This window comes from Cryptosporidium ubiquitum (assembly GCF_001865345.1).
Source record: "Cryptosporidium ubiquitum isolate 39726 chromosome Unknown contig_16, whole genome shotgun sequence".
In the NCBI taxonomy this organism is placed as follows: Eukaryota; Apicomplexa; class Conoidasida; order Eucoccidiorida; family Cryptosporidiidae; genus Cryptosporidium; species Cryptosporidium ubiquitum.
In genome coordinates, this window is record NW_021639815.1 from 378,890 (window position 1) to 404,883 (window position 25,994).

A 25,994-nucleotide genomic window follows, 5' to 3' on the forward strand; every position below is an offset into this window, starting at 1 on the left:
CTAAGCCAGTAATTGAGGAAAAGTCTGTGTTTGAGTCCAACCCAAAAAGTAGTTCGAATGCTGATGTCAGTTATAATACAAAATCTGTACCAGTAATCGAAGAAAAGTCAATATTTGAATCCAATCCAACATTTGGTTCAAAGGCAGATGTTAGCTACAATACAAAAGTTGGATTGGGAAAGCAGGAAAAATCTATTTATGAGTCAATTCCTACAGTTGGTGTTGTGGCAGATGTCAGTTACAAATCCAAGTTACAAAATAATTCCGGAAGCGAGAAATCTGTTTTCGAGTCGGTCCCAGTTTCGAATTCTAAGGCTGATGCCAGATATAACTCTAAACCACAATCTATAATAGAAGAAAAGGTTATTTTTGAATCATTTCCATCTGAGAAGTGTAAAGCAGATGTGAGTTATAATTCCAAGTTGAATAACAAAGGCCAAGAAAAGACAGTTTTTGAATCCAATCCTGTGGCGTCTTCCAGAGCTGATGTAAGTTATAACTCCAAGCCAGAAGTGAAGATTGATGGTAAGTCAATATTTGAATCTAATCCTACAGTTGGTTCCAAAGCAGATGTTAGTTATAATTCAAAATGCGAACCGAGAATGGACGAAAAATCTATATTTGAATCCAACCCAACAACTGTCTCTAATGCAGATGTTAGTTATAATACAAAATCTAAGCCAGTAATTGAGGAAAAATCTATATTTGAGTCCAACCCAACAACTTTCTCTAATGCAGATGTTAGTTATAATACAAAATCTGTACCAGTAATCGAGGAAAAGTCTGTGTTTGAGTCCAACCCAAAAAGTAGCTCAAATGCTGATGTTAGTTATAATACAAAAGGAATTAGTATGTATCAAGAAAAATCTGTATATGAGTCAGTTCCAGTAGGTAAGACAAAAATAGATGCAAGCTATAATACAAAAGCAGAGCTCAGAAATGACCATGATAAAGTAGTCTATGAGTCGAACCCATCTAGTGAATCTAGAGCAGACGTTGGATACAATTCTAAGGTTGTAATAAGAACAGAAGAAAAGTCAGTTTACGAGTCAAATTATGATAAAGTATCCAAGGCAGATACAGGATACAATTCTAATTCATATCAAATCCATCTCCCAGAGAAAATGGTGTATGAGTCAACTCCTTTGGCTGGATCTACTGCAGATGCAAGATTTGCAGATCGAATCAATACAAATGAGGAAAAACAGACAGTATTTGTATCTCTTCCAAGATCTGAATTGGCATCTGATGCAAGCTACTGTTTAAACAACGAATATAAACAGGAAAAGACAATATTTGAATCAGTACCAAATACGAAAGGGATAAGAATAGATGCGAGATCCAGTGACACAAATGAAACTATGAATTTTCAATCTAAGACCATTTTTGAGTCGGTACCTAAGCAATCTTATGCTGATGCAAAAAGTGGGACTGTATAGATAAATTAAATTTGAGGCAAAATTTAGATTCAAATTAGAATGATAATGATTACCTATTTCCTGGAAAATCTATTCTTTGGTTTTTTTATCTTCAGACATGGGATAAGTGACTTGTGCAATCACTTTTGGATCTACGTCAGTTTTGGGAGTTTCAGATTGAACTACCTGTTGCATAGCTTGTGATGCTTCAAAACCAAGTCTAACTGGTTCCTTATTAATATGAAGATAGAGTAGGTAGGATGAAGTAGTAGAACTTAGGCATTCTTTCTCAGATACTTCTTGATTGATTTTGTTTACGGCGTGTACCGTTGTATAGTCTAATTTACCTTGAGAATCAATATTTGGCCAGACAACTGCGAGACCTTTCTTAGGTTTGACTTTGATTCCAGCGTAAGGAAAGTCTAATTCTCCTCCATTTTCAACATCAGAAAGAAAAACTGAAATCGTATAAGTTCTAGTATCCCCATCATGATGTTCTTTAATATAATCATTAGTAGAGTATCTGTGTACTAGAATTGGTTCCATGTGGAGATTACTTGATTCTACTAAAAGTCCAAGTCGATTTTCAATTTCTCTAATTAGAGGAGTCTCTTCTGGTTGGATACAGGCAGTTGCTGACCTGCAAAAGTCCTCGTCCTCATCTTGGTTTTGGGTTTTTTCTTCATCTTTTACCTTCTCCTGGGTATCTGTTTTATTACTTGGTGATTCATTATTAATTTCCTTTTCACCTTCGGTTTCTTCATTATCTGATTTATTGTTTTCCTTCCTAGAAATTGATATTTTGGAGTCTTCAAGTCTATTTTGAATAAGGGAAATAATCTCATCACATTCATCTTGGTTTAGTGCATTTGGGACAATAAAGATCTTAGGATTAATCTTGCTAGCAACTATTTTTTGCAGAAGAGCTGGTTTCTTGCTCTTGCTTATATCAATTTCAGAATTATTGTTTAATGGTTCGGTACCTACTGTTGCTTGAATTCCATGTTGCCTTAATAATTGAGCTGCTGCATTTAGTTGGTTACTAATAAACTGTTGTTGTTGCTGTTTAATCATTGCTTCAATCTTTGACATGTCAGTGGTCGGCTGGAACATATTTGGTACAATGGATTCAGGCGCAACAACATTTCCCATATTAGGAGCTGTTCCAACTCCAAGGTTCATTCCTGGGATGTTCATTCCTGCAGTCGAGATCTGGGCAGTGGTCTGAGAAAGACCTGCATCTTTTGAGGGAATCAAATTGGGGTTACCCAAAAATGCAGCAAGCTGAGGAGTTAGCTGGGACTGCGTAGCTGGAGTAGCCCCGGTTATCAAAGCGCTACCTGGGACTCCTGTTACTCCTGGGATTTCTGAAATACCAGCAAAAGATCCCAGGGAATTAGTATTGGTGGGCTGAACCGGATTTTGTGGAGCAGCAAGAGAATTGGGAGGCGAAGAAGATTTGTTTTCAACTGAATTATCACCAGAGGTAGGCTGAGTATTATTTTGAAGTTCAGATAGAGCCAAAGCAATTTTTTGCTTTTGCATCCAAGTGGCCAAGTTCATATCTTGTCCTTGAATGCCACACAAGTTTGGTACACCCGCCTGCATATTAGGGAACTGAATTGGCTGTAAAGTTGGTTTTTGAACGTTCAAGCCTAAAGAAGCAAGAATATTTGGATCTAAGGCCCCAACGGGGGGAATATTATAGCTTGAAGTTGTAGAACTTGGAATCATATTATTCACATTTAAAGCTGCTCCCAAAGTTTGAGCTGGAATTCCAGAGCTTAATCCAAGTCCAAGACTTGGATTTGCTGCAGCGACAGCAGTTTGGTCTTTTGCAGTATTTATTTGCATCCTCATCATAAACTGTTGCAGTTGCTCCATATTCATTGCAGACATCGGGAATTGTGATGTGGGGATGTTTGTGGTAGTGGCACAATTTCCTGTTTTCCCCACTTGAACATTCTCAGGCATCATACCGGCTCCAAGTATCTGTCCATCTAACAACTTATGGTTTACTAACTTTGATGTATCTGATTCTGAAATAGGTACCATATTAATATAAGTACCTAATAGTTTTGGTTCAGGTGGTGCAACTCCTTTAATAACATTCTTTGTTTCCTCATTAACACTTGAATTATTTTCAGACATATTTGTTTAAAGTCTTATCACTTCAACTTAACAATTTGTAATGTGTGTGATTTAACTTCTTTATTTTAATTTATTATTCTAAATAAGTTCAGCTTAATCTGATTTACTCCGGAAAACAATATTTTTAGTGTAATAAAGCAAGCTTTAAGATTTTTAGTAGCTTAAAAATTCAAAACCTAAATTTTTAGTAATAATTCTCTTTTATTTAGTCTTTGTTAAAAGCAAAAAATTATCTTTTTAAATATAACATGGGGTCCCCTCAAAAATCTAAAAAGTTGGCGCCTTCTGTCACAAATAAAAAGGTTGAAAGCTCCAGACCTTGGAAAAATATAATTTTGAGCATATTAAATTAGAGCAATGAAAAGGAGGAGCCCAAAAATGCATGAAATAAATAATTAGAAAAATACAATGATTACTAATATAGGAAAAACTAAAAATTATATATTTTGAACCCTTCAAGCTATCTAACAAACTGTCTGTTGTCATTTTTATCCCTAACACCATATGGATTAGCAGCAGAAAATTTGTGGCCAGATTTAAAGTATGGATTGCTACTTTTATTCTTAGATTTACTGCCTGCATTTCTGGAAGCTTTTCCACCAGATTTCAGATTCAGATCCACTTTGGGGGGTGTACTAAACCCAAAACTGAATGCAATTTGCTGTAAATCAAGGGAATATACATTAAATGCATCTTTAAGTGCATGCGAGGCATATGAATGCAAATATGCTCTATAAGCATCTCTAGCTGAGCAGTGGAGATGGTAATTTTTCTCTATGAGTCTTTCAAGCTGATTCTGTACATTTGCAATTTTGTTCTTTCCAAAAATGTATTCATTTAGTGGAATGTTCATTTTTTTAAGATATTGAAGGAAAGCAATTTCTTCTGGGAGCAGAAATAATAAAGCCTTACCAGTACCACCTGCTCCTCTTGCAGTTCTTCCAACTCTATGAATGTATTCTCTAGGATCATCAGGTGGGTCGTACTGGACAATCCAATCTACATTTGGAATGTCTAAACCTCTAGCAGCAACATCAGTACACAATAGTAGACCTTTCTCAGCTGAACAAAAATCATAATATGTTTGCATTCTGGATGATTGTTTCTTCTTTCCGTGAATAGATGAGCAAGTTAAATCAACATAATTAAATAATTCTTCATGAAATTTGGTTGACATACAACTACTAAAAAAGACCATTACTTTTTTGTCCCTATTCTTCTTAAGAAAGGTGTATAGTAATAAGAATCTCTGATTAGCTTGAGCTATAACATATCCTTGCTCAAGTCCTGAAACCGTTGCTGAAGCAGAAGTATTCTTAGACTCAACTAAAACTGGATTCTTAAGTGAAAGTCGAACAAGATCGGCAACTTTAGTTGTTTGAGTAGCAGAAAACAGAGAAGTTTGCCTTTCCTTTGGAAGTAACTTAATAATTTGATTCATTTCTTCTTCAAAACCAATCTCCAAAATTCGATCAGCTTCGTCAATTACTAAATTCAATAAGTTTTTATATAAAAATTGTTTTGTATTTTGTAAATGATCCAAAAGTCTTCCTGGGGTTGCCACTAATATGTTGATACCTTTGGAAAGTTTTTCTGCTTCTGTTCTTCTATTTGCTCCTCCCATAACTAAACCATGAGTTTGTGGCAAATATTTGCAAAGTTCTCTACATACTTCATAAATTTGAAGACTTAATTCTCTAGTTGGAGAAATTACAATAACCCCTGTTCCATTTCTAGGCAAGAACTCTACATTATATAGCAGATTTGCTGCGGGAATTAGAAATGCTAAAGTTTTACCTGAACCTGTTTTTGCTGCTCCCAGTACGTCCTTTCCACTCAAGATTCTAGGAATTGCTTTTGCCTGAATCTCTGTCATTGTTTCCATTCCCATTTCCTTAAGAGCTTTCTTAAGATTATCGCAAATATTTGAGGAATCAAACTTCACATCACTAAAATAACCTGACGATTTCTCATTTTCACTTGTATTAACTGCACTTTTCTTCTGTTCCTCCTCAGACATCTCGACAATTCAATATATATTCAAAGAAGTTTAAGTTTGAGTGTTTTCTTTTCTTGTTATTTCTCCAAAAAAATGAATTCTAGATTCTCTCTTTTCCAATTGTCAAAATCTGACAATTCTTCAGCTAATTACTATTTCAAGAAAACCGTTCTTATTTGGCGCCAATTACCTTTAAATCTCAGAGAGAAAATGACAAATCAAAAATAATTTTAATAAGGTGAGAAAGTGGGGGAATTCCTAGAAAACCTGGAATTTGAAATAAATTTAAGCAAATAAGAATATAGATATGTTGTAAGGTTTTGTACAATGCAAACAAGGAAATTTTGGTTTATTTCAAACCATTGATTTATACTTACAAATACAAAATCACAATATTTTCAGTACAATAATTTTTAGCTAATTAGTACAATCTTCTCTCTAAATTAGTATGTTTAAAACACTAGTTTTCCTTTCTCATATAATTGTAATTTTTTTTTCTTACAAAAAAATGCAATAAAACTAAAAAACAGCATTTACCCCCCGCCTAGGCGCCACTTGGTCTTGAAGTAAGTTTGAGACAGCTGTCTCAAAAAATTTATAAGTAATAAAGCTAGGCCACAATTAGTGAAGTTAATGGTTTAAGTGTGATTTTGCGGCATTTGCCGATTATATTAAAGAATTAATAGTCTGGGTACAAATATATAAAGTATATGTCTCAGTTTGATTAATAAAAATTAAAATGAAAGTAGAGTAAATTACATAGGAATTTACACAATTTAACTAAGGGGTAATTTATTATTCAGACGTTATATATAAAGGAAAAAAATTTCGTGACTCAATCTTAATCAAAGAATTGTTTTTCAAGAAATTCTTTAGGAAATGACAACAAGGTAAGTAATTCAGAAAAAAAAAACTAGCAAATTAACAACGGGATGTTTCGCCATAAGAGGCCATGTCGAGATCTTTTCTAAGACTATGAAATCTCTAACGAAATAATTTTTGGTTGTTGGTCTGCTTTATATTTAAAACTTGTAGCAATTGACATTACTAACTAATTTCCCTTTTTCACTGTAGATTCAAGAAGAACAGAAAGAAGAGAGGACATGTATCAGCCGGCCATGGTCGTGTAGGTAAACACAGAAAGCATCCTGGTGGTCGTGGTGCTTGTGGTGGTTTGACTCATAAAAGAAATTGGTTTGATAAGTACCATCCAGGTTACTTTGGCAAAGTTGGTATGAGGTATTTCCACAAGAGATTGAACAAGATGTACTGTCCTACTGTCAATGTTGAAAAGTTATGGACTTTGGTATCGAAGAACACTCTTGAACACTACAAGTACAATAACAAGACCGATAAGGCCCCAATTATTGACTGTACTAGATCTGGCATCTTCAAGGTCTTGGGTGGAGGTAATCTTCCAGCTGTCCCGGTAGTTGTCAGAGCTAGACACTTCTCTAAAAAGGCTGAGAAGAAAATTAAAGAGGCCGGTGGTATCTGCGTATTAAGTGGATAAACATATAGGCTAGAATATGTATAGGTGGTGTATTAACCATCTAAAGGGACAACTTGTATTGATTCCGAAGCGAACACCCAAGCATTGATGATTGTTACTACGGTTTATTGTGCTATACTTTAATTCCTACAGGCTGGCTTATCTTCACCACTCATTTATTGGGAGGTGGTCATGTTAAGCCTTCACTAAAGGGGTGTATTACTAAGGATGAGACAGGTCTTCGAACATTATAACTAGTAGTGGTGCTGCTTTTATTTTCAACTATGAACTTAAAATCTAGTACATTATTTCTATATGTTTTATTATTCGTATTTTGTTTCTACTTTTGTGAAGGTTTGCATGGATTCGTTGGTGAGTCGGATTCTACTCAACATTATACAACATGCGTGTGATCTTCGCGTCGTTTATGATGTAGTATGTGAATTCCATTGAAAAAGATCATTGCATTGCTTTTCTATGTACCTCTCAAGCGGTGTAAAATTTCTATATTCAAATATTTTGCATGAATTATTTTCGATTCCTCAATTTTCCGAACATGTTTAAAGCATATGCATGATTTTTTAGTGGCTTAGATCTATAATAAAGGTATCTAGCGCCAATCTCTAATCCGAGAAGAGGACTTTAGGCGGGCAAAATTTATTACGTTTTTTGATTAATTTAAAAAAATGCTAAAGGAAGTATTGAATCAATACTGACTTTTGGATATTATTAAAATAACTTTTTTTGAGAATTCAGGTTCATATATCATATCATAAAAAAGTGGTTATATGAACAGGTTTTGTGGGTATTATTCAAAACTTACAAGTAATTAATAAGTTTCGAAGGAATTAAAAGTTTGCATTTCACATAATTAAATAACTGTTACAAATTCATAAGGTATTAATTACGAATATCTTAATAAAAAGAACTATAGAAATTAAAAGTAACAAGTAGATAGCCTGAAACATTATCCTGACGAGTTTTTTCAAAAAAAAAAAAAGATTTTCCACTATTTAATTTTAAATCGCCCATTTTACTACTAAATAACACAGCGAGCAGAGGAATATATATTTATTGAAAAGATGCACGGAGTTAATGTAAATGTTTACAATAGGCAAAAGTCCTATGGAACCACAACAACTGGACATGCTTTTGGTATGACATCAGGACTATCCATGCAGACAGTACAAGATATGGCAGGTGTTTCTGGAAGTTACATGAATGCTGATACATTCTCAAAAGATTACGCAGATCCAATTGTATTTGACACTAAGAAGTCATTCTTTAATAGTGTTAAATTTAAAAGATTTAGAAAGAGATATGCTGGTGCTTTAGGATTTGTTATTCTTATTTGTTTCTTTATTGGCCTTTACTGGATAATAGTCTTTACAAAACACTCAAATTCAAAAGGATCTAAAACTCCCTCTGTCTTTGAAGATGAACATATACAGTTTACTCATGAGGATTTTTCTGCTCATAATAATATTTTGAATACAAATGAAAAGGACCTCCATAGTAATGACTGGTCAGATTTCGAAGATGATTGGCTTGATGAACATGAATTCCTGGAGGAGGAAATTGATGATATTGAGGACTCTGAACATGGAAATTCTCATTATGCCAAAGTTATTAATGATATGGATAATCATCAAGAGAGTTCTCACGTAGAGACTTCATTCGATGCATCACCAAAACCACTTAAAAGCACTGGAGAATCTGACACTCATAGTAGTAGCCAACCCATCCAAACTACTGATAAGCTTCCAAATGAGGTTCATGGAATTATCCCACCAAAGCCATTAACTGAAATTCCTTCACATGAAGAAAGTATTGTTTACTTTCCAAAAACAATCCATTTACTTGGAAGAATTGGGGATGATTCTGCGGTTAATGGTAAATACAATGTGATGATGCATCCTTACCACGAAGAAAGTCCTTGGATCCATGGAGGTAGACTCATTTGGTATAAAACTGGCAAGAACTCCTCTAACAACTATTATATATTTTATGAGAAGAAGTTACACAACTGGGTTTTAACAGATAAATTCGATCTTGATAATCCAAATCCTATAGCCTTTTTACCTGACCATGGTGTAATGCCAGTTAAGGGAGTAGGCAAACATGGATGCAAAGCCCAGCACTATTGGTATTTCAGAGAAAAGAACTCTGATAATTCACAAAAACTTGTAATGGATAGGTCAGTCTTAGTTACCGACAATGGAATTTTGCTTGACTCACTTCCGGATCGTGAACATAGAATAGGTTCATCTATGGATCAAGAAGTAATTGGACTCAAACTTCATAAAAATCAAATACATATTGATCACAAATACTATAGTGATAGATATTCTGGTAGACACCAAATTAAAAACCCCTACTAATTATATAGCAAGCAGTTATATACACTAATACTATATATAATGGTTAATAGCATTAAGAAGGCTGCATATTTTCTAACTAGATTACTTATTTTGTATTTTTTTTATCTTTCTAAATTAATATTTCCTCCTTAATGGTATAATTAGTCTTTTATTAATTGAAATTTTTATATGACATATTTTCCTTCTCTTTACTAATCTACATAAATATTCCTTTTTTCATTACATCTACTTTATTAATTCATAAAAACTTAGGCACATTTGAATACTTTTTCATGAGTTTTTTAGAAGACTAAAAAATTATAATCAACTAATGTTGAGTTAACAAAGTCAGGAATTTAACGGCCTGACTACATACAAATGTATCTGGTATCTTTTCAGGTGGTATCACTAAAAACTCTTCATTATCATCCTTAACAAATCCACATGCCATCAGAATCTCCAAAGATCCTTGATATTTAAGTACTTTTGATTCAAAAGTTGGGTTCTTTAAGCGAATTCTTTTATATTTTTCTTCATAAGGATGACTATGTACATTGTTTATATATGTTTTAAGTAAATTAAAACATGTCATTATACCTTGTAAGTCTTTGGATCTGTATTCTTTATTCATTCTATTACAGTAATAAGCAACCTTTTCCTTATTTCCTTTCGGAACTTCATTAGCCTTCTCTTCTGGATAAGGGCATCCAAATCTCTCTTCCCACTCTTCTTTAAGCAAGCTAAGTTGACGTTGCCTTTCAACTTCATGAGCATTTTTTTCTCTAGCTACTTTTTCAATATTTCGAATTCTTTCTGATTCTTCAAGTTTTCTTTGAGCCTCCAATAACTGCTTTGTTGATGCAATTCGGCGTTTCTCTTTCTCAATTTCTTCTTCTTTTTCCCTCTGTATACGCAATTCTCTTGCTCTTCTTTGCAATTCTTTTGCCTTCTCCAGAGCCTCCTCATCTGTTAGCTTTGGTGCTTGTGCCATACTTTCGGTGCCAGAAATTTCTATAATAGGATCTTTTAAACATACATCATTAGAATTCTCTTCCAACCAGGTTACTGCACTTTCCAGTCCCTTGTTTCTAGTGAAGAAAATGGCTTTTTCTGATTCTATTTGTCCAAATCCCATTTCAATTAAGGAACTGAGTAGGCTTTTATCAACATAACTCCTAATATCACTACAGTTTTCTGTTGTATTCGTTGGTTTTTCAGTATTTGTCATTTCCGACTTTTTACCTTCTTCTCTTTATATTTGTATTTCAATATTATTTTCACAAATTTGATTTTATACCAATTTCAAAAACCAAAAAATTTGTACGATTATTAATTTGCAAGTTTTTGTAGTATTATTTGAAGTTGAACTCAATTTATCCAGATATACACTATTTTACCAAGTAATATAGTAGAATTTCAAAACTTTATCTTATTTATCTAAGTTATCTCTCTCTCTATTTCTGTATCTCACATAAATATATATATATATATATATATTTTTTTTTTTTATTAGATCGAGTTTATGACGTAATTATTTAATAATAATTTTCAAATTTATTGCCATTACGTGTTCCATTTTACCGGCATGTAAATCTTAAACAGGTTGTCCCCACTTGCAAAGGAAAAAATTAACAACAAATTACGTGGTAAAAATACTAATAATTTTAATTTTGGTAGACAAAAAACAGATTTATTGGTCAAAACTTTTTCTTTTATGATGTGTTAAGTTTTTGTGAGAAAACATTATTTGAAGCTGTAATTAAGAAAATACTTTTAAATAACAAAGTTAAAAAAGAAGCCTTTAACCTTCTTTTTAAATATATATTAGCCTATTCATCAGTGTTAGAGACTGAAAAAAAAGTTATTGGTATCTCAGAGATAAATGGGAAGGTTGTCACTACACCCAAGAAAATTTGAATCCGAGTACTCGGCAGAAATAGTAAGTTTTAGATTAAATTGAAATCACTCAGCTTTTAATTTTTACTAATAAATTCCTTCCATTCATTTAAAAATTATATAACTCATCTAAATTTGTTTAATTAGAATAACTTCAGGGAGGAAAATGCTTCAAGCCTAAATAATAATTGTCGATCAGGAAGGAAAATCCAAAAATCAATCTTACCAAACAAAAGAAGGTCTATTTCCATTGGCCAAGGTAAGAATGATGAATTTGGTGCCACCAAACTTTCGAGAACTTCCATAAATTTAAAGGGACAGATAGAACAGAACAAATTACTTTATTCAAAAAGTTCCTCTAATCAACTACCGAACGAGGACCTTGACCAACTATGCAACCAATGTTTAAACTTACTTAGACAAAATAAAATATCTTCCAAGAATGCATTTGATATTCTTCTTATAGATCATTTGAACGATATTGTGAATGTGCAGGACCCTCAAGACCATCCTCAAAGCTTTGAATGTAGAGATAAGTCTATTACGATTAAAAGAGGAAATAAAGAAAATTCTGAAAGTAATTATAGTGTAAATGAAAAAAAGAATTCAGATAAAATTAAGATTGATAGAGTAGAAACCCTTAATGAGTTAGGTCCACAAGCCTCACAGGATTCAAACTTCCAGAAATTTCAAAGAGCTGCAGTGACTTTGGAAGCCTCAGCCAGAATATATGGATACAGAGTGGACTCAACATTTGATAATGCCTACAGAATTTTGTCAAACATTAAGAGCGGCCAAATATTAGCTAGAAATGACTCAGACTGTGAGGAGGATCAAAAAGAAGATGATTCTGGAGATATTTTGGCGGAAGGAGAATTGAATAGAAAGAAAAAAAACAAGAAGAACTTAATTTTCTCTGGAGAAAACAATACAGTAGTCAGCAATCCGGAGCTTATAACCTTAAAAGAGTTCGAAAAAACTAAAGAAATTAGTGAGAAGCCTTTTTTTGTTAATTTTTTAAATGATAAAATTAAGCTGGACAACATTGGATTTGGAGTGGATTGTGGCAATATTGGTTCTATTTCATCAATGCTCATGAATAACTTAGAGCTAAGAGATTCTGTATCTAATAAAGACAATTCAGTTTCATTTTCATTCAATATATCAGGGAAGAACAGTTTTACTAATAGGAATAATTCATCAAACTCAAAACTACATTTAGATCAATTATTGAAGGTAAATAAAAAAACACTAGATTTATTTCTACCAAACCCAGATGAAAGCTTTAGCCAAGATTGTCACAATATTGTTTGCCCAGATTTAACCAAGATTCTTGACTCAATACAAGATATAATAGAGACTCATAATGATATTAAACAAGTTAAAGATTCAGTTTCCCTAGAAGAACAACTATTAGTTAGTGAATTTGAGGACAATTTTTTGGATTTTTCTAAACTTTCAATCGAGAATAAGGTCTCAGAGCTTGAGGATAAGCTTTTAGAACAAGACCAAAGTGTGTGTGAGAATGAAAATGATGATCCGAGTTTTTTAAGTATGAATAATTCTCTGGGGGAGGTTAATACAAATATAGATGTAGAATTACAAAGTTTTCAAATACATGTAGAAAGAGTTATTGAAGATTTGAAGAGAAACGAATTTTTTGACGAAATTTTGGATGAAGACTTGAATTTAAACCAAGAGACTGAACAAACAAAGAAATCTGAAGAATTCAAATTTAACAAGATAGGAGATGTACTTGACTTTTTGGCTAACAAATCCTCTAGAAGTGGAGAACTTTTTAATGGAAGTAGAAGGAGGGAAAGAAATAATTATGGACATGGGCAAAAGCTTAATTCAAAATCAGAAGAGGTCATTTTTGAAATTCCATCTACATTATTAACAAACAGTGTGTTTAATGGAATTGAGTGGGTTAATAGTTTACCAAAAACTGTACAGACTCCAGCAAACTCAAGTAAAACAAAAGTTAAAAGCTTATTAAGTAACAAAACCTTTGTGGGAGAAAGCAATACTAGTTCTATATTTAATTATGATTTGGGCCATCTATTTTGCCTGGCTAATCTTACTGGAGTCAAGATTAATTTAAGATCTATACATAATAATGTAAAATCAGAAGATCTCAACCAAGATTTTACTACAAAAGAACTATTAATAAAAGCAAATCACTCACAACTAACCGATAAAAATGTCTTGATTGATTCCATGCCTATACAAACGGATCTTATGGCAAGCCATTGTGAAATTGAAGATCTTATGCAAGCTAAAGATTATTTGCAACCATCAAGCCAGAAGGATTTCTATACGGATAGTAACAAAGATATTTTCATTCAGACTAAATTAATCTTACCATTTGATGGAAATGATATTTCTGAGACAGATATTCTTCTTGAAAAAAGTTCAAAATCACTCCATGTCAAAGAAGAATACAGTAACTCGTTAAAATTCTCAAAGTCATCAAATAATGTTGATATAGATTTGGTTAAGAGAGTTTTGAAAGACTCAATTCAGCTTTTACTTTCCAAAAATTCCAACCATTTGACATTATTTAATATTATAAACCAATCAGTAAGTTTTCCTGAAATAATGTGGAATAAAAATATGTTTTACAAATAATTTTATTTCTATCTTAATTTCAACTTAATTTTCTTAGAGAAAACTGTTACAACAAGAAGGCATAAACTCTGTCTCTACTGGGATATTTTTCATTTGTATTTTACATATCTGTAATGAAAATAATTATTCTCTAAGCTTCTCGGAGCCAAACATTAATTCTGACACACCCATTGAATTGAATTCTGAAAACTATAACCACATAATGCTTAATTTGGATTCATCTGTAGATCTTCAGAAATAACTTTTTTTTCTTCAAAGGTAATTCCACACATGTACAAATTAGAAAATTATATTTAATATCTAATTTCTTATTGGGATTAAAGTTTAAATAGAAAAAAGATCATCTATTTATTATGATACAGTTATCCACAAAAGAAAACAAAAAAAATGTTCTTCACAATATATTAGCTTAAAAATATTGTAACAATGTCAAAAAAAAACTGTTATATTAATTACCGCCAGATCATGCAATTTTTTTTTTAATAATCCATACTTGTACTTATAAATTGCGTTTTTTTTAGTAGTAAATAAAGGAAATCAAAATATTAGAGTTTGAACCATAACAGTTATAATTCGTTATTAATGAATTATTGAATAAATAAAAGCATCTTAAAGCATAATATGATTAATACCAACTTTACTCATTTTTCTTTTTAGAAATAAAATATCTATATAAAAACAAATGATGGCGCCATTTTGTTTAAGTATTCAATATAGACGTGCAAAATAGAACAAATAAGTAGTGAAATTCTAAGAGCTTTTGAATCAACTAGAAATTGGGCTCGAGAGTAATATATTTAAGTTATACTCGTGTTTTTTGTTGAACACTTTAATTATTTAGAGGTTGAGAACGATTTTTTGAGATAAACAGGTAACTAAAAATGCTCAAAAAGTTTTCAACTGAAAGTATTTCGTCTCAAAATCAGGTGAAATCTTCTGTGCAGAGATCAATTAGAGCAAATATCCTTGCTTTATATCCTTTATTGGAACAAGTTATTGATGATATTTTACCAAAAAAAGAAAATATTGTTTTATCTAAATGTTCTGGACATTTTCAATTTATTGTTTTAGACTCAGTCCCTTTATTCTTTCAACAAAGAGATGGCCCCTGGTTTCCAACTTTACGTCTTCTTCATAAGTATCCTGACATGATGCCTACTATGCAAGTGGACAAAGGCGCAATTAAACATGTTTTGAAGGGTTCTAATATAATGTGCCCAGGCTTAACTTCACCTGGAGGAAGAATGGAGCAGGTAGAACAGAAACAAGTGGTAAAAATAGTTGGAGAGGGATGCCAAAATGCATGTGCTATTGGTATTACAACTATGAGTACTGATGAGATTAGGCAAGTAAATAAAGGAGTTTGTATAGAGAATGTTCATTATTTAAACGATGGACTTTGGCATGTGAATAAATTTTAATGGACTATTAGTGCCCCATTTTAGTTCTCCCTCTCCTATATATTGATTTCATAGTTTTCATTTATATAGATTTATAATTTACTTAATTATGTTTTTTATTCAAATTGTTAGCCCATTTGTTTTGTTCCTTTTTTCTGATTTGTGGGGTTTTTTTTTTTTTTTTTGGATTATATTGAAATAAAAAAAAAACCATTTTGGGTGCCCAAGTAAAAACGTGTTGAGGGGATTTCAAATAGTATTAAAATATCAAAACATTAATAATTGTTCAATTTACAAAGAGAAAATGGCTCTTAAATAACCAAACCTTTGGATTTCTAATTCAAAGTAACTAAAATGAGTGGTTCCGAGGTCTTAGAAAGTTTAGATAAACTTCAAACTGAAAGGTCTCTTTCTTATATAATTGAAAATGACCAAGATTATGGAAGCAAATTATCAAAACTATTGGCATACAATTCTTCAGGAGTTCCCATGTTAGGAATAAATAATATCAGATTTCATGAAAAGGTGGATGAAAACATGTCTGAAATGGAATCTTTTATTGAAGAATTTATTTCAAAATCCAAAATAATAGATGGTTCAAAAGTACAATTTAATGCACATAAAAACATTGAGACTATAATAGAATGTGGGGAGTTTGGTAAATATGAATATACAGATACTAATGATTTCATGAAATCAGATGAAAGCCAAAACTCCACACAGAAAACTTATGAACTTGAAAAAAACAGAATCATAAACATTACTGAAAATGAAAGCAAAGATCTAAGTGAGATTTTGAACTCTAATGAAAATAAGAATGAATATAGAAACGATGACACAATTGATGAAAAGGATGAAGAATTAGAAGAGTGTTTACAAATTATAGACACCATTCAAGTACCGGAGAAATCAACAATAGAAGAACAAATAACTAGCAAGAGCTCTAATATGTCTTCCAATCCCTTAAACTTGTACTTCGAAAACATATATGAGAAAAGCTTTAATACCTTGTCCAAGACACTGGCTTTTGACCAATTTGATAGGGACTTTGATGCTGGTGAATATTCAGATTTTGATTTAAACTGCTCCTTTGAGTTAAATAACAAAAGCCAGGAGATTTTGAACATTCAGGACATGGGTTCAACAGTAGAAGTGACTTCGTTGGAACTTGAACCTAAACCTGAGCCTGAGCCTGAATTTGAACTTGAACCTGAGCCTAAGCCTGAGCCTAAGCCTGAGCCTGAACCTGAATTTGAACCTGAACCTAAACCTGAGCCTGAGCCTGAGCCTGAGCCTGAGCCTGAGCCTGAGCCTGATCCTGAACCTGAACCTGAATTTGAACCTGAACCTGAACTTGACCTTGAGTCTGAGTCTGTATCTGGGCTTGAGCTTGAACTTGATCTTGAGCTTGACCTCAAACCTGGGCCTGAATCTGGATATAAACTTGAACACAAACTTATACATGAATATTCGTTCGAGAAGAATGAGGAACTCAATGGAACAAGGACAGAAAGCTACTTACCTGAGATTAATGAGACTTTGAGACTTACTGATGAGATACCAATAGTGAATAATGAAATCTTTAGTAATCAAGAGGAAAACAATGCATTTAGTTCAAGTAGTGAAAAGAAATGGAGAATGAAGATTGAGAGTATAATGAAAAATAATGATAAAAGTTCTAAGAATATCTGCTATACTGCTAGTATGGGAGGAAGCATATTTTCAAAGCATGAAGAAAATGGAGAGAATAATAACTATAATAGTAATCTTTACCCCAGGAACAATATTCTAAGAAATGATACTACCATTATCACAAATAATAATGCTATTGTTGGTGAGAATCATACTACCAAAAATAATAATTTTGATAATAAGCAGAGTCTATTAAGCAACAGAGACTTAAAAATAGGCGTAATTAAAGAAATTGAACGAGAACTCAGAGAGTGTAAGCTTTCTCTAAATGTCATTAAAGAAAATCAGAATTTGATGAGAGGTATTTGTAATGCAGATTTGAATAGTAAAGGATTTGACTCTAACTTAAACCTGAACCTTAATCTTGACCTTGAGCCTGATCTAAATCTACAAACAGATCTGGACCAAGACTTTGGCTCAGAGTGTGATTTTGAGGTTCAACAAGACTCAAATAATGAGTTTATCCAGCAAACTAACCCTGGAAACCACTATAATATGCCACTAATACCTCAAAAGTACTCGTATACAGACCTAAAGACTCAGCCCAGTATTTTCTCTTTTGAAACAAACAGAACAAGTCTTGAAGCTTCATTAGAGATGGAAGTTAGCCACAACAATCAAAACAGCAAAAAACATATTAGTAGTCATGAAACTAGAGAATTTGATTCAAAACTACTAAATAATTTTAAGATGCCAAACCAAGAGATAAGTTTCTCCGAGTTAAATAGTTATAATGACGATTACAAAAAAACCCAGTTCGAAGATTTATCTGGTTTAACACAAACTTTGAATTTATCATGTGGGGTTGAGGAAACAACTTTTCAGTCTGATATTGTCAAGACTCCAGAAAACATTATCACTGCAATTAAATTGCTTGCCGTAGTTAGAGATATTAAAAGGCAAATTAAGATGATTAAAAGTCAGCATAATTAATTACTACCCAAAAAAACTTTACGCGCGCAATTCAGAATCTAACAAATTATTATAATTATTATAATGTATGGTAACTACGGCGTATTGGAGTTCAATGAATATGCAGATAGAGTTACAGCTTATCTGTATGTAGATAGAGATTTATCTACGCAGCTTAGTTCTTATATGGAGGCTGCAAATAAACTTAATTGCAAAAATCAATGTTTGGAAACTAGCATAATATTTAATAATGGCAACCTATGGCTGGTGGTTAGGTGGGTCACAGAAAAGAAAAAATCTAATTTGGACTCTGAGGGGTTTGTGGAAGAGGTATTCATTGAAGAAAATAGTGAATCTAATTTGGAGAAACCATTGTGTTCAGATTTAAAGATTGTTTTAAAGCTTCCAAATCGTCTTCAAGTGAAAGATGTTTTATCTGTTAGTTATTACCATGAAAATATAGTAGGTATGATTTCAAAAGAACTTAAGTCCAATATCCAAGAAATTACTTCAACTTTGTTTTCAAGAGTTGTTTTAAGTTTAAAAAGCAAACTATCTTTATTAACCATATCTACGTTGGTTACAGACCTAAACTGGGATCAATCAGGTGAATTACCTGTTATTGAGGAGGATGAGTCGATTTGTTTGGATTTCGAGACAAGTCTATTAAATCGTTTAGCAACTAAAAATCACGAAACTCACGAAAAACTAACAAATAAATTGAATCTATACTGTAAAAGATGTAACAACTTGATTTCAGGATATTCCGAAAACTGGATAACTGCTCCTCTTCCAACTGAAATGCTTATCCATGGATCGGAAATGCTTACATGTGATAACTGCTGTCCATTGCTTTCAACAGAATCTGGAAATTCCAGTCATTGTGATTTTGGAGCCAGGCCAAATTGGATCTGTCTGGGGCAATATCATATTTCTGTTAATCTAAGTAATGCTTGTTTGGACCATTTGATTATTAGACATGAATCAGGCCTTGAGAAGACTGTAGAAACTTTCTTTATAAATGACATTAACAATGTTTACTATTACAGCCAGAAAGCTTTCCATTCAATTTTTTGCAAATATTGTGGGGCTAATCTTGGTTGGAAGAATGACAAGGATAACTATCTCAATTTTTGGAAGTCAAAAATTTTACTTAATGTTGTTTCAGAGGAAAGAGTTGTGTTATCTCTTTTTGCAAACTATCCCATTATTTCTCTTGTTATACATTATATTGAAAAGTACTTAAAGCAATATTCAAAGTTATATATTATTGAATCAAACAAAAGAGAAGATGGTAAAAACTGTAAAGACAATATTAACAAGAACAAAGGTCTCATATCTTTATATATAGTTAAGAAGAATGTTATTAAGCTAAAGACTCCGCTCTTTATTGGCAAATCTTACAATGAGATTGAGTCTCAAACTAGCTTCTCTAGCAAAAGACCAGTTTTATACAGTTCTATCAAAATATCCTATGACTTGTATACTGATGGTGTTATTAAAAATGACGAGCATCAAATTCATCTCGAAGAAGAACAATTTTGTTATTTAGTTAGAATTGTCCAAAAAAACAATATGTTTAATAAAAACTCCTACTTTGGGATTCCGATTTTGTCTAGTGATTTAGTGTAAACTTATCATTATATTAATATTAATATTATATATTTGTTTAAATAAATGCAAATCTGCATTTAATTTCCTTTATTAAACTAGTATTAAAAATAGAGCCCCGTTATGTCTCTTTTTGAAATTACTTTAAAAATATTCACACATGAAAATACTGAAGATCTAAAAATACCGGGAGTAAAGTAGAGAAGAGAGTAATTATTACGGTAATAAAGAGAAATAAAAATAAGCTGATGTTTTTTTTTTAGAAATTAGAAATGAAAGAAAATTCAAAAATTTCAGAAAGGGAGAAAATTAATAGTTGGCTTGAAAAACAGATTCTAATTTGGAACGGAACTCCAATAAGTAAATTATATGGTAAAAGCAGAGTTTCCCAGCTCAGTCCAAACATAAAGGTAGAGAAAAATGATATTGAACATGCTGAAAAGAATGAGGGAACTAATAAGTCAAATTTAAATGAAGAAGAGAACCCAAAACAAGAAATTTCAGGTCAAATTTTAACTAAGATTGATAATCAGAACAATCCTGACGGTAATATGAAATTGAGATTTAAGGATTGGTCAGATTTACACAACTACTTATTAGTATCAATGAGGCGAGAACAGAAGAATAATATATAAATGTATGATTGTAGATTTTCTAGTTTAATTAAATAATCTGACCAATTAAAAAAAAATTCTCGTCATTTAATTAATGCGAGTGATTAAGTAATAATAGTAGCAAAGTTCCAATAAGAGTGGTTTTGATCAAATTTTTTAATATCTTAAAATATTCTCAAATTTGTTTTGTAATTAAGGCATTTTCAAATTCTTACTCTGTGCCTCAGTCCAAGCCTTAGCAATGGTTCTCTTCATTTCATCATCTCCCTCCTCGTACATTTTTTTCATAAGATCTTGAATCCCAGCCATAGGGTCTTTCATCCCTGCTCCACCCATATCACCAAAGTTACCCATACCTGCACCTACATCTGGGCTGGCAGAAGATTTTTTAAGAGGACTATCTTTATAAGAAAGTCTTGGCCACCTACTTGAAGTATTAGTTTTCTTAAGAGTTATGACAATCATATCTTTCTTAACTTTATGGGAACACTCTTCAGTAGAAATGCTATCATGTAACTTAACTGTAAATGAGTAGAACTTGTTGTCCAAATTCTTGATGTACATTTCAACATTGTCGCTTCCATACTTCACGTCAATACACTCAGGTTTGTTTTGAACTCCAACTAAATCAATATATATCTTAACATTTTTATCAGATTGGTCCCAGCTATATTTTGTGATTGAAGTATAGGCCTCTAGTGGAAGGTTCTCATTAGATTTTTTTGCAATGTTTTCAGGTGCATTGTTAATATTCACATTGTTGCATTCCACATTCTTCCTTCCCGCATCAGAAATACACATGTTTCTTTGCTTTTCCTCCAATAACCTGATTTGATTACTCAAAATCATTTTAACGCCATCTCTTTTGCATTGTGTCTTCAATGCCTTTAATTCATTTAAGTCACCTTGTATAATACTTAAATTACTCATCAGTTAATATGCACTTTTCTAATCAATTTGATCTTTCAAACTTAAGTATTGAGAGTTCTAATTAAACTTTACGATATTCCAATTCTTTGTTTTTTCTTTGACAAATTTTACTTACATATTTTCGTGAGACGTAAAATGACTTGGCGCCAAATCATATTGAATTAAAATTCAAAATATAGAAATTGAAAACATGAATCTTGTTGTGAGATCACCTTGTTTGGCTTAATAAAAAGTCGATGGATTGTGTTTAATACATATTTAGTAGAGTCTAGTAAACAATGATGTGCCTCGGTTGTAACTTTGGAGTTCTAAGTAAAATGTAGTATATTAGAATACATTTAAAAATACTTTCAAACTTAAAAAAAAAAAAATGAGAAACGGCATTTAAGAATTAAGGAAAGCATTCATAGCTTTCAAATACTCAAAACTAACATTTAAGCCAAAAGTGATAATATAAAGCAAAATTGACTATTATATTTATATAGTTCATTCTGATAAGTCAAATAATAAAAATTTGTTGAAAACTTAGTTATTGCTAAGTAAATTCAAATAATTTTTGAAAATAACTTCATTGCTTCCAAGTGATTTGTTCTTATTTGCATTAGAATCAACGTTTTCAATTGGGCTCTCAGATAATGGGATCCTAATAATTTCGCATGCGCTATCCAATATCCACTTATTCTTTTCAATAACATTTTTAAGCTCTGCAGAATCCTTCGGAAAATCGAGTAACTCACTTAATACAGAGATACTGATACAACTATGAGAACAATTTACTGAATATATGATAATATCGCGGATTGAATCGTAGAATCCTTTTATTCTTTCAACTTTACTTCTGAGATGATCATTTGTTTTCAATAAAGACCACATATTTGCATATCTACAGCTAGTTAGTAAATCATTAAGCTGAATGATTTGCTTTACATTGGGATCATTCTGAATTGATAATGGAATTTGATAACTGCATGATAGAAAGTCAGATGACAGTGGGCCTCTGATTATTGAGAGCAATAAAATATCCTGTACAATATCCAAATTAGTTTTTTTTGGGTAAATTGAATATTGTAATAAAACAACTAAATTATTTAAAATACTATATTGACCTTTTTTTATCTGATCCTTTACGCAATTTTCGAATATATCCAAATTTGAGACATCATATCTGGATGCTGAATTAAGTAAATCTATAATCTTCTGATCTACCTGTGCCATTTTAAGTACAAATATATTAAAGTTTAACTCCTCGTCTTCATCAATGGTTGAATTTACTGGTATAATTATATCAATCTCCAGTTAAAGTAGGGCCCAATACTCGTTGTTTAGCTATCTTCTCCAGTAGGACCTTCAATAAATACAAATTTTGATGGCCTATAAAAATCTTATAAATTTATTATTTTTGAAAAATAAAATTTGGCGTATGGGCGTTATTATCAATTTTTAATTCATTATACATTTATTGTTATTTGTTGTAACTGCTAACACATTTCTCTAGCTATTATTAATAAGGTTGCAACAAGACCTAATTTATACGCCTACTTTTGACTTTAAATAATTAATTGTTAGTTTTCATATTCCTATTAGTTATTTAATTTATTTTTATTTCTTAATATTTATTTATATTAATCAAATAATATATTATGGCGGGCGCCACTTTATATTAATTAAGAAATTTACATAATGAATCTTAAATATTATTTAAATAGTCAAAGTTTACAAGCCACATATGATTAAATATTTATACCTATGCTCTAATACTAATGCACACAAAAGACTTTTCTTTATTTAGTATATTAAATTCTTGTTTGTCTTCTTTCGTATTTTTCTAAATGTGCTGGGCAGCATTGCCCATTTTAGTAGCTGTTTCTTTTAATTAGGTATTAAAAAAAATACTTTTTCTATATTCAGGTATCTTAGAAAATCTCTAATTTCATTTTTCCAAAAACAGCGTACCTGGCATTGTATTTCATAAAAACAGATGAAGATAACAACAGCTAATTAATAAGGAATTGGGTACAACAAATTAGTATACAGGTAACATTAACCAATATTAGAGATTTATTTTAAAGCATAATTCGAAAATATTTACTCAGAATAACTGAAATGCCAACAAAATAAGTGCTAAGATTACTCAAAATAGAATATATTCATTCGCTAAACAATAACGATCACATTTATTTTTACAACAAAAAAATATTCCACATCACTTTTTTGGAATTTCAATAAAAAAACTTTAAAACAATTAATTATTGCAATCTATGAAAATGCTCATTTCAAATATAAAAACAGAAGACAAAATATATTTTAACTCAACAAAATGAATAACTAATTCCATTATTAATGTAATTAAAGTAAAATATATATCTGTGTGTATTAATACATTTCTTTTATTAAACAAATCATTTTTCCCGCTTATATGAAATAATTAGAGGCCAAATAAATTTTGCGGATAGGCGGTAGATAAATAATCAAGTTAGTCAAATATACAAGATTAAAAAATAATAATTACCTGAATTAACAGAAAAGAAAAATAATTAAAAATCAAGAAAAAGCTGTTTTCATTGATTTGTAGCGATTTTTGTAACTGTTCTCTGTGCCACAGAGCATTTCCATATTAAACACTGTGTAGAGCCCATTTTTTGACTAGTTTGAAGAATTCACAATGGCTTTTGTTAGAGTTGAAGCTAATACTCAAGATGAAAATCTTGACTTGGAGAGCCAAGAGTTTGAGTCATTTTCCAAAAGTATAAGACATGGATTTATTCGCCGTGTATATATGCTTGTAACTTTACAAGTATTGTTTGATTTGGCTTTATCAATAATGGTTTTGCATATTCCACAATTGAAAGCATTCATGATCAGGAATATAACCATAATTCAATTCACTGCTTTTGCTTTTGCAATGATTTCTTCCATATTATTCTATGTATTGTATAACTACATTGATTCATTGCAAAATCATTCAAGTAAGATGGCATTATTCTGTTTAATAACGGTTTCAGAAGGAGTGCTTTTATCACTTTTAACTTTAATCGTTAATACAAAGTATCTGCTTATGGCACTTTCAATTACTTCAGTCGTTGTTATTTCATTAACTATATTCTCATTCCAAACAAAATATGACTTTACATCATATCAATCATTTGTGTTCTTTGGAACAATTGCACTTCTAGCATTCTCTTTCATATACATGTTCTTCCCAAAGGTCAGAATTGTTGAGTTGATAATATCACCAATTGCAGTTTTATTCCTTTCATTTTGTCTTGTGTATGCAACTCAAAGTGTTATTGGCGGGGGAAAACACATGATTTACGAGGATGACTATGTTATGGCTGCTTTATTGATTCATTCATACATTATTGATATATTCATCTATATTTTGAGATTTATTATTGCATTTAATTCTGACAAATAAATTTTATTTTTAACGGCATTTTAGAAATATAAATTTGGAATAAACATAGCGAACTATTTATTATTCGATTGGAAGCAAGCCTACATAACCTGATTCTAATGTTTTGTTTTGTTTTATTTTATTCTACTTTATTTCTTTGATCTTTTGGGTACTTTACTGGCTGAATCTATGTTTCTTTAATCAATATAAACTAATCTTTATAGTGGCGCCACAATTTACGTTGTGTGTTCCCGCCAACTATATATATTTCTGTATATATATATATATTGTCCTTATACAATCACTAAAATTTCTTCCATATCTTCATTTGGAAGTTGTTAATATTAAGCCAGTTTTCTGACTAATTATTGGCAATTTTTTGAAGATCTAGGTAAAGCGAGAGAGTTGCATCATATATTTGAATATTGCTACTTGTAGTACTAAGTGGCTGATTAATTATTTTAATTAATAAGAATAAAATGATAAATGGCCGATTCCGATATGAATAATGATATTAACACTCTTGGCAGCACAGCTGCTGAAAATGCCGTTCTTGAAACTGTAAGTTTTACTCTTTTTTTTATTCAAATGAGTTATATTAATGAGGGGAAATGTTTTTTTCTATTAAGATCTTGTCTTAATAATAATTAATATAACAAATATTGAATATAAACTTGCGATCACTTTGATTATTAACAATTATTCAACTGTTCAACTTTTTTAATTTAGGAGAATGAAGTGCCATTATGGGCAATCATTACTATATCTATTTTGTCATGTATGCTCGTTTGTACTACAATTGCCTTTTTAATTATATACTTTAGAGAAAGGGAAAGAACGAAAACTCGAGAAAGGATTGAAAAGCAATTTAGAATGGCAGAAACAAAGAAGTTGACCAGATATTTACAGGCACTGAGAGAAAGGATGATGTTTAGAAACCACAATGCTCAAATGAATCGTCAGCCTAACCCCAACTTCCAAAATGGATTCCCTGTTAACGCTGGCCCTCCAAGAGCTCCTGTACAATTCATTCATCCTCCTCCAGTTGGGCCACCCCCGCCTCAACCACCCCCACCTCAACCACCTCCACCTCAAATATTTAATCAAATGGGTCATCCTATTAATTATCCACCTCAAATTCAACAACCAGTTTTCACCAATGCTCCACCGTTTGCCCCACCAGTAATTCCACCACAAAACTTTGCACCCAATTGTGCTCCTCAGCCAATGAATATACCGCCTCCTAACTCTCCTCCAGTAAACCCAAATGTTACCCAAGGTACAATTTCTTTAACTGTTCACGATCCATCATTAATTCCGGAAGGTCCACCTCCTATTCCTCCTCCTGGATATGTAACCGTTCCAATAGTTTTGCAAAATGAAAATCACTAGTGAATGAAAACTACCATTACTCAAAGTTAGAAAAGGTTTTTTTTTATTCAAGTTTTAATTAAGTTATAAATGAGTTCGATTAAATTTTAAAACATTTTATTC

The 25,994-nt window shown here is 31.6% G+C and overlaps 15 protein-coding genes across 15 annotated transcripts in view; 10 read left to right on the forward strand and 5 right to left on the reverse strand.

Moving 5' to 3' along the window:
* cubi_01196 (uncharacterized protein) overlaps nucleotides 1–1,439 on the forward strand; it is a gene marked incomplete at both ends in the record, with an annotated part of 2,740 nt that extends 1,301 nt beyond the window's left edge. Inside the window, one exon of the mRNA XM_029018208.1 lies at nucleotides 10–1,439. Within this exon, the coding sequence (XP_028875545.1) occupies nucleotides 10–1,439 (1,430 nt within the window). The remainder of the gene's footprint in view (nucleotides 1–9) is intronic.
* Nucleotides 1,440–1,508: 69 nt separating this feature from the next.
* cubi_01197 (prolyl 4-hydroxylase alpha subunit) lies at nucleotides 1,509–3,569 on the reverse strand (the record flags this gene model as incomplete). Its single annotated transcript, XM_029018209.1, has 1 exon — nucleotides 1,509–3,569. One exon carries the CDS (start codon nucleotides 3,567–3,569, stop codon nucleotides 1,509–1,511), a length of 2,061 nt encoding a protein of 686 aa, XP_028875546.1.
* A 460-nt stretch (nucleotides 3,570–4,029) lies between these two features.
* cubi_01198 (DEAD DEAH box ATP-dependent RNA helicase) lies at nucleotides 4,030–5,589 on the reverse strand (the record flags this gene model as incomplete). Its single annotated transcript, XM_029018210.1, has 1 exon — nucleotides 4,030–5,589. The coding sequence occupies one exon, from the start codon at nucleotides 5,587–5,589 to the stop codon at nucleotides 4,030–4,032; it is 1,560 nt and encodes a 519-aa protein (XP_028875547.1).
* An 858-nt stretch (nucleotides 5,590–6,447) lies between these two features.
* Nucleotides 6,448–7,081, forward strand: cubi_01199 (60s ribosomal protein L27a or L27a; the record flags this gene model as incomplete). Its single annotated transcript, XM_029018211.1, has 2 exons — nucleotides 6,448–6,458; nucleotides 6,643–7,081. The coding sequence occupies 2 exons, from the start codon at nucleotides 6,448–6,450 to the stop codon at nucleotides 7,079–7,081; spliced, it is 450 nt and encodes a 149-aa protein (XP_028875548.1).
* Nucleotides 7,082–8,142: 1,061 nt separating this feature from the next.
* On the forward strand, nucleotides 8,143–9,441 carry cubi_01200 (uncharacterized protein; the record flags this gene model as incomplete). Its single annotated transcript, XM_029018212.1, has 1 exon — nucleotides 8,143–9,441. One exon carries the CDS (start codon nucleotides 8,143–8,145, stop codon nucleotides 9,439–9,441), a length of 1,299 nt encoding a protein of 432 aa, XP_028875549.1.
* A 307-nt stretch (nucleotides 9,442–9,748) lies between these two features.
* Nucleotides 9,749–10,648, reverse strand: cubi_01201 (PUG domain- UBA domain-containing protein; the record flags this gene model as incomplete). The annotated part of the gene is made up of 1 exon (XM_029018213.1): nucleotides 9,749–10,648. The coding sequence occupies one exon, from the start codon at nucleotides 10,646–10,648 to the stop codon at nucleotides 9,749–9,751; it is 900 nt and encodes a 299-aa protein (XP_028875550.1).
* Nucleotides 10,649–11,302: 654 nt separating this feature from the next.
* Nucleotides 11,303–14,188, forward strand: cubi_01202 (uncharacterized protein; the record flags this gene model as incomplete). Its single annotated transcript, XM_029018214.1, has 3 exons — nucleotides 11,303–11,359; nucleotides 11,464–13,899; nucleotides 13,985–14,188. The coding sequence occupies 3 exons, from the start codon at nucleotides 11,303–11,305 to the stop codon at nucleotides 14,186–14,188; spliced, it is 2,697 nt and encodes an 898-aa protein (XP_028875551.1).
* A 640-nt stretch (nucleotides 14,189–14,828) lies between these two features.
* Nucleotides 14,829–15,368, forward strand: cubi_01203 (PUA RNA binding domain-containing protein; the record flags this gene model as incomplete). The annotated part of the gene is made up of 1 exon (XM_029018215.1): nucleotides 14,829–15,368. One exon carries the CDS (start codon nucleotides 14,829–14,831, stop codon nucleotides 15,366–15,368), a length of 540 nt encoding a protein of 179 aa, XP_028875552.1.
* A 333-nt stretch (nucleotides 15,369–15,701) lies between these two features.
* cubi_01204 (uncharacterized protein) lies at nucleotides 15,702–17,972 on the forward strand (the record flags this gene model as incomplete). The annotated part of the gene is made up of 1 exon (XM_029018216.1): nucleotides 15,702–17,972. The coding sequence occupies one exon, from the start codon at nucleotides 15,702–15,704 to the stop codon at nucleotides 17,970–17,972; it is 2,271 nt and encodes a 756-aa protein (XP_028875553.1).
* A 63-nt stretch (nucleotides 17,973–18,035) lies between these two features.
* Nucleotides 18,036–19,583, forward strand: cubi_01205 (uncharacterized protein; the record flags this gene model as incomplete). Its single annotated transcript, XM_029018217.1, has 1 exon — nucleotides 18,036–19,583. The coding sequence occupies one exon, from the start codon at nucleotides 18,036–18,038 to the stop codon at nucleotides 19,581–19,583; it is 1,548 nt and encodes a 515-aa protein (XP_028875554.1).
* A 251-nt stretch (nucleotides 19,584–19,834) lies between these two features.
* On the forward strand, nucleotides 19,835–20,197 carry cubi_01206 (uncharacterized protein; the record flags this gene model as incomplete). The annotated part of the gene is made up of 1 exon (XM_029018218.1): nucleotides 19,835–20,197. One exon carries the CDS (start codon nucleotides 19,835–19,837, stop codon nucleotides 20,195–20,197), a length of 363 nt encoding a protein of 120 aa, XP_028875555.1.
* A 171-nt stretch (nucleotides 20,198–20,368) lies between these two features.
* cubi_01207 (uncharacterized protein) lies at nucleotides 20,369–21,106 on the reverse strand (the record flags this gene model as incomplete). Its single annotated transcript, XM_029018219.1, has 1 exon — nucleotides 20,369–21,106. The coding sequence occupies one exon, from the start codon at nucleotides 21,104–21,106 to the stop codon at nucleotides 20,369–20,371; it is 738 nt and encodes a 245-aa protein (XP_028875556.1).
* A 525-nt stretch (nucleotides 21,107–21,631) lies between these two features.
* cubi_01208 (uncharacterized protein) lies at nucleotides 21,632–22,321 on the reverse strand (the record flags this gene model as incomplete). Its single annotated transcript, XM_029018220.1, has 1 exon — nucleotides 21,632–22,321. One exon carries the CDS (start codon nucleotides 22,319–22,321, stop codon nucleotides 21,632–21,634), a length of 690 nt encoding a protein of 229 aa, XP_028875557.1.
* Nucleotides 22,322–23,768: 1,447 nt separating this feature from the next.
* Nucleotides 23,769–24,521, forward strand: cubi_01209 (uncharacterized protein; the record flags this gene model as incomplete). The annotated part of the gene is made up of 1 exon (XM_029018221.1): nucleotides 23,769–24,521. The coding sequence occupies one exon, from the start codon at nucleotides 23,769–23,771 to the stop codon at nucleotides 24,519–24,521; it is 753 nt and encodes a 250-aa protein (XP_028875558.1).
* A 465-nt stretch (nucleotides 24,522–24,986) lies between these two features.
* cubi_01210 (uncharacterized protein) lies at nucleotides 24,987–25,892 on the forward strand (the record flags this gene model as incomplete). Its single annotated transcript, XM_029018222.1, has 2 exons — nucleotides 24,987–25,061; nucleotides 25,230–25,892. The coding sequence occupies 2 exons, from the start codon at nucleotides 24,987–24,989 to the stop codon at nucleotides 25,890–25,892; spliced, it is 738 nt and encodes a 245-aa protein (XP_028875559.1).
* Between the last annotated feature and the right edge of the window lie 102 nt (nucleotides 25,893–25,994).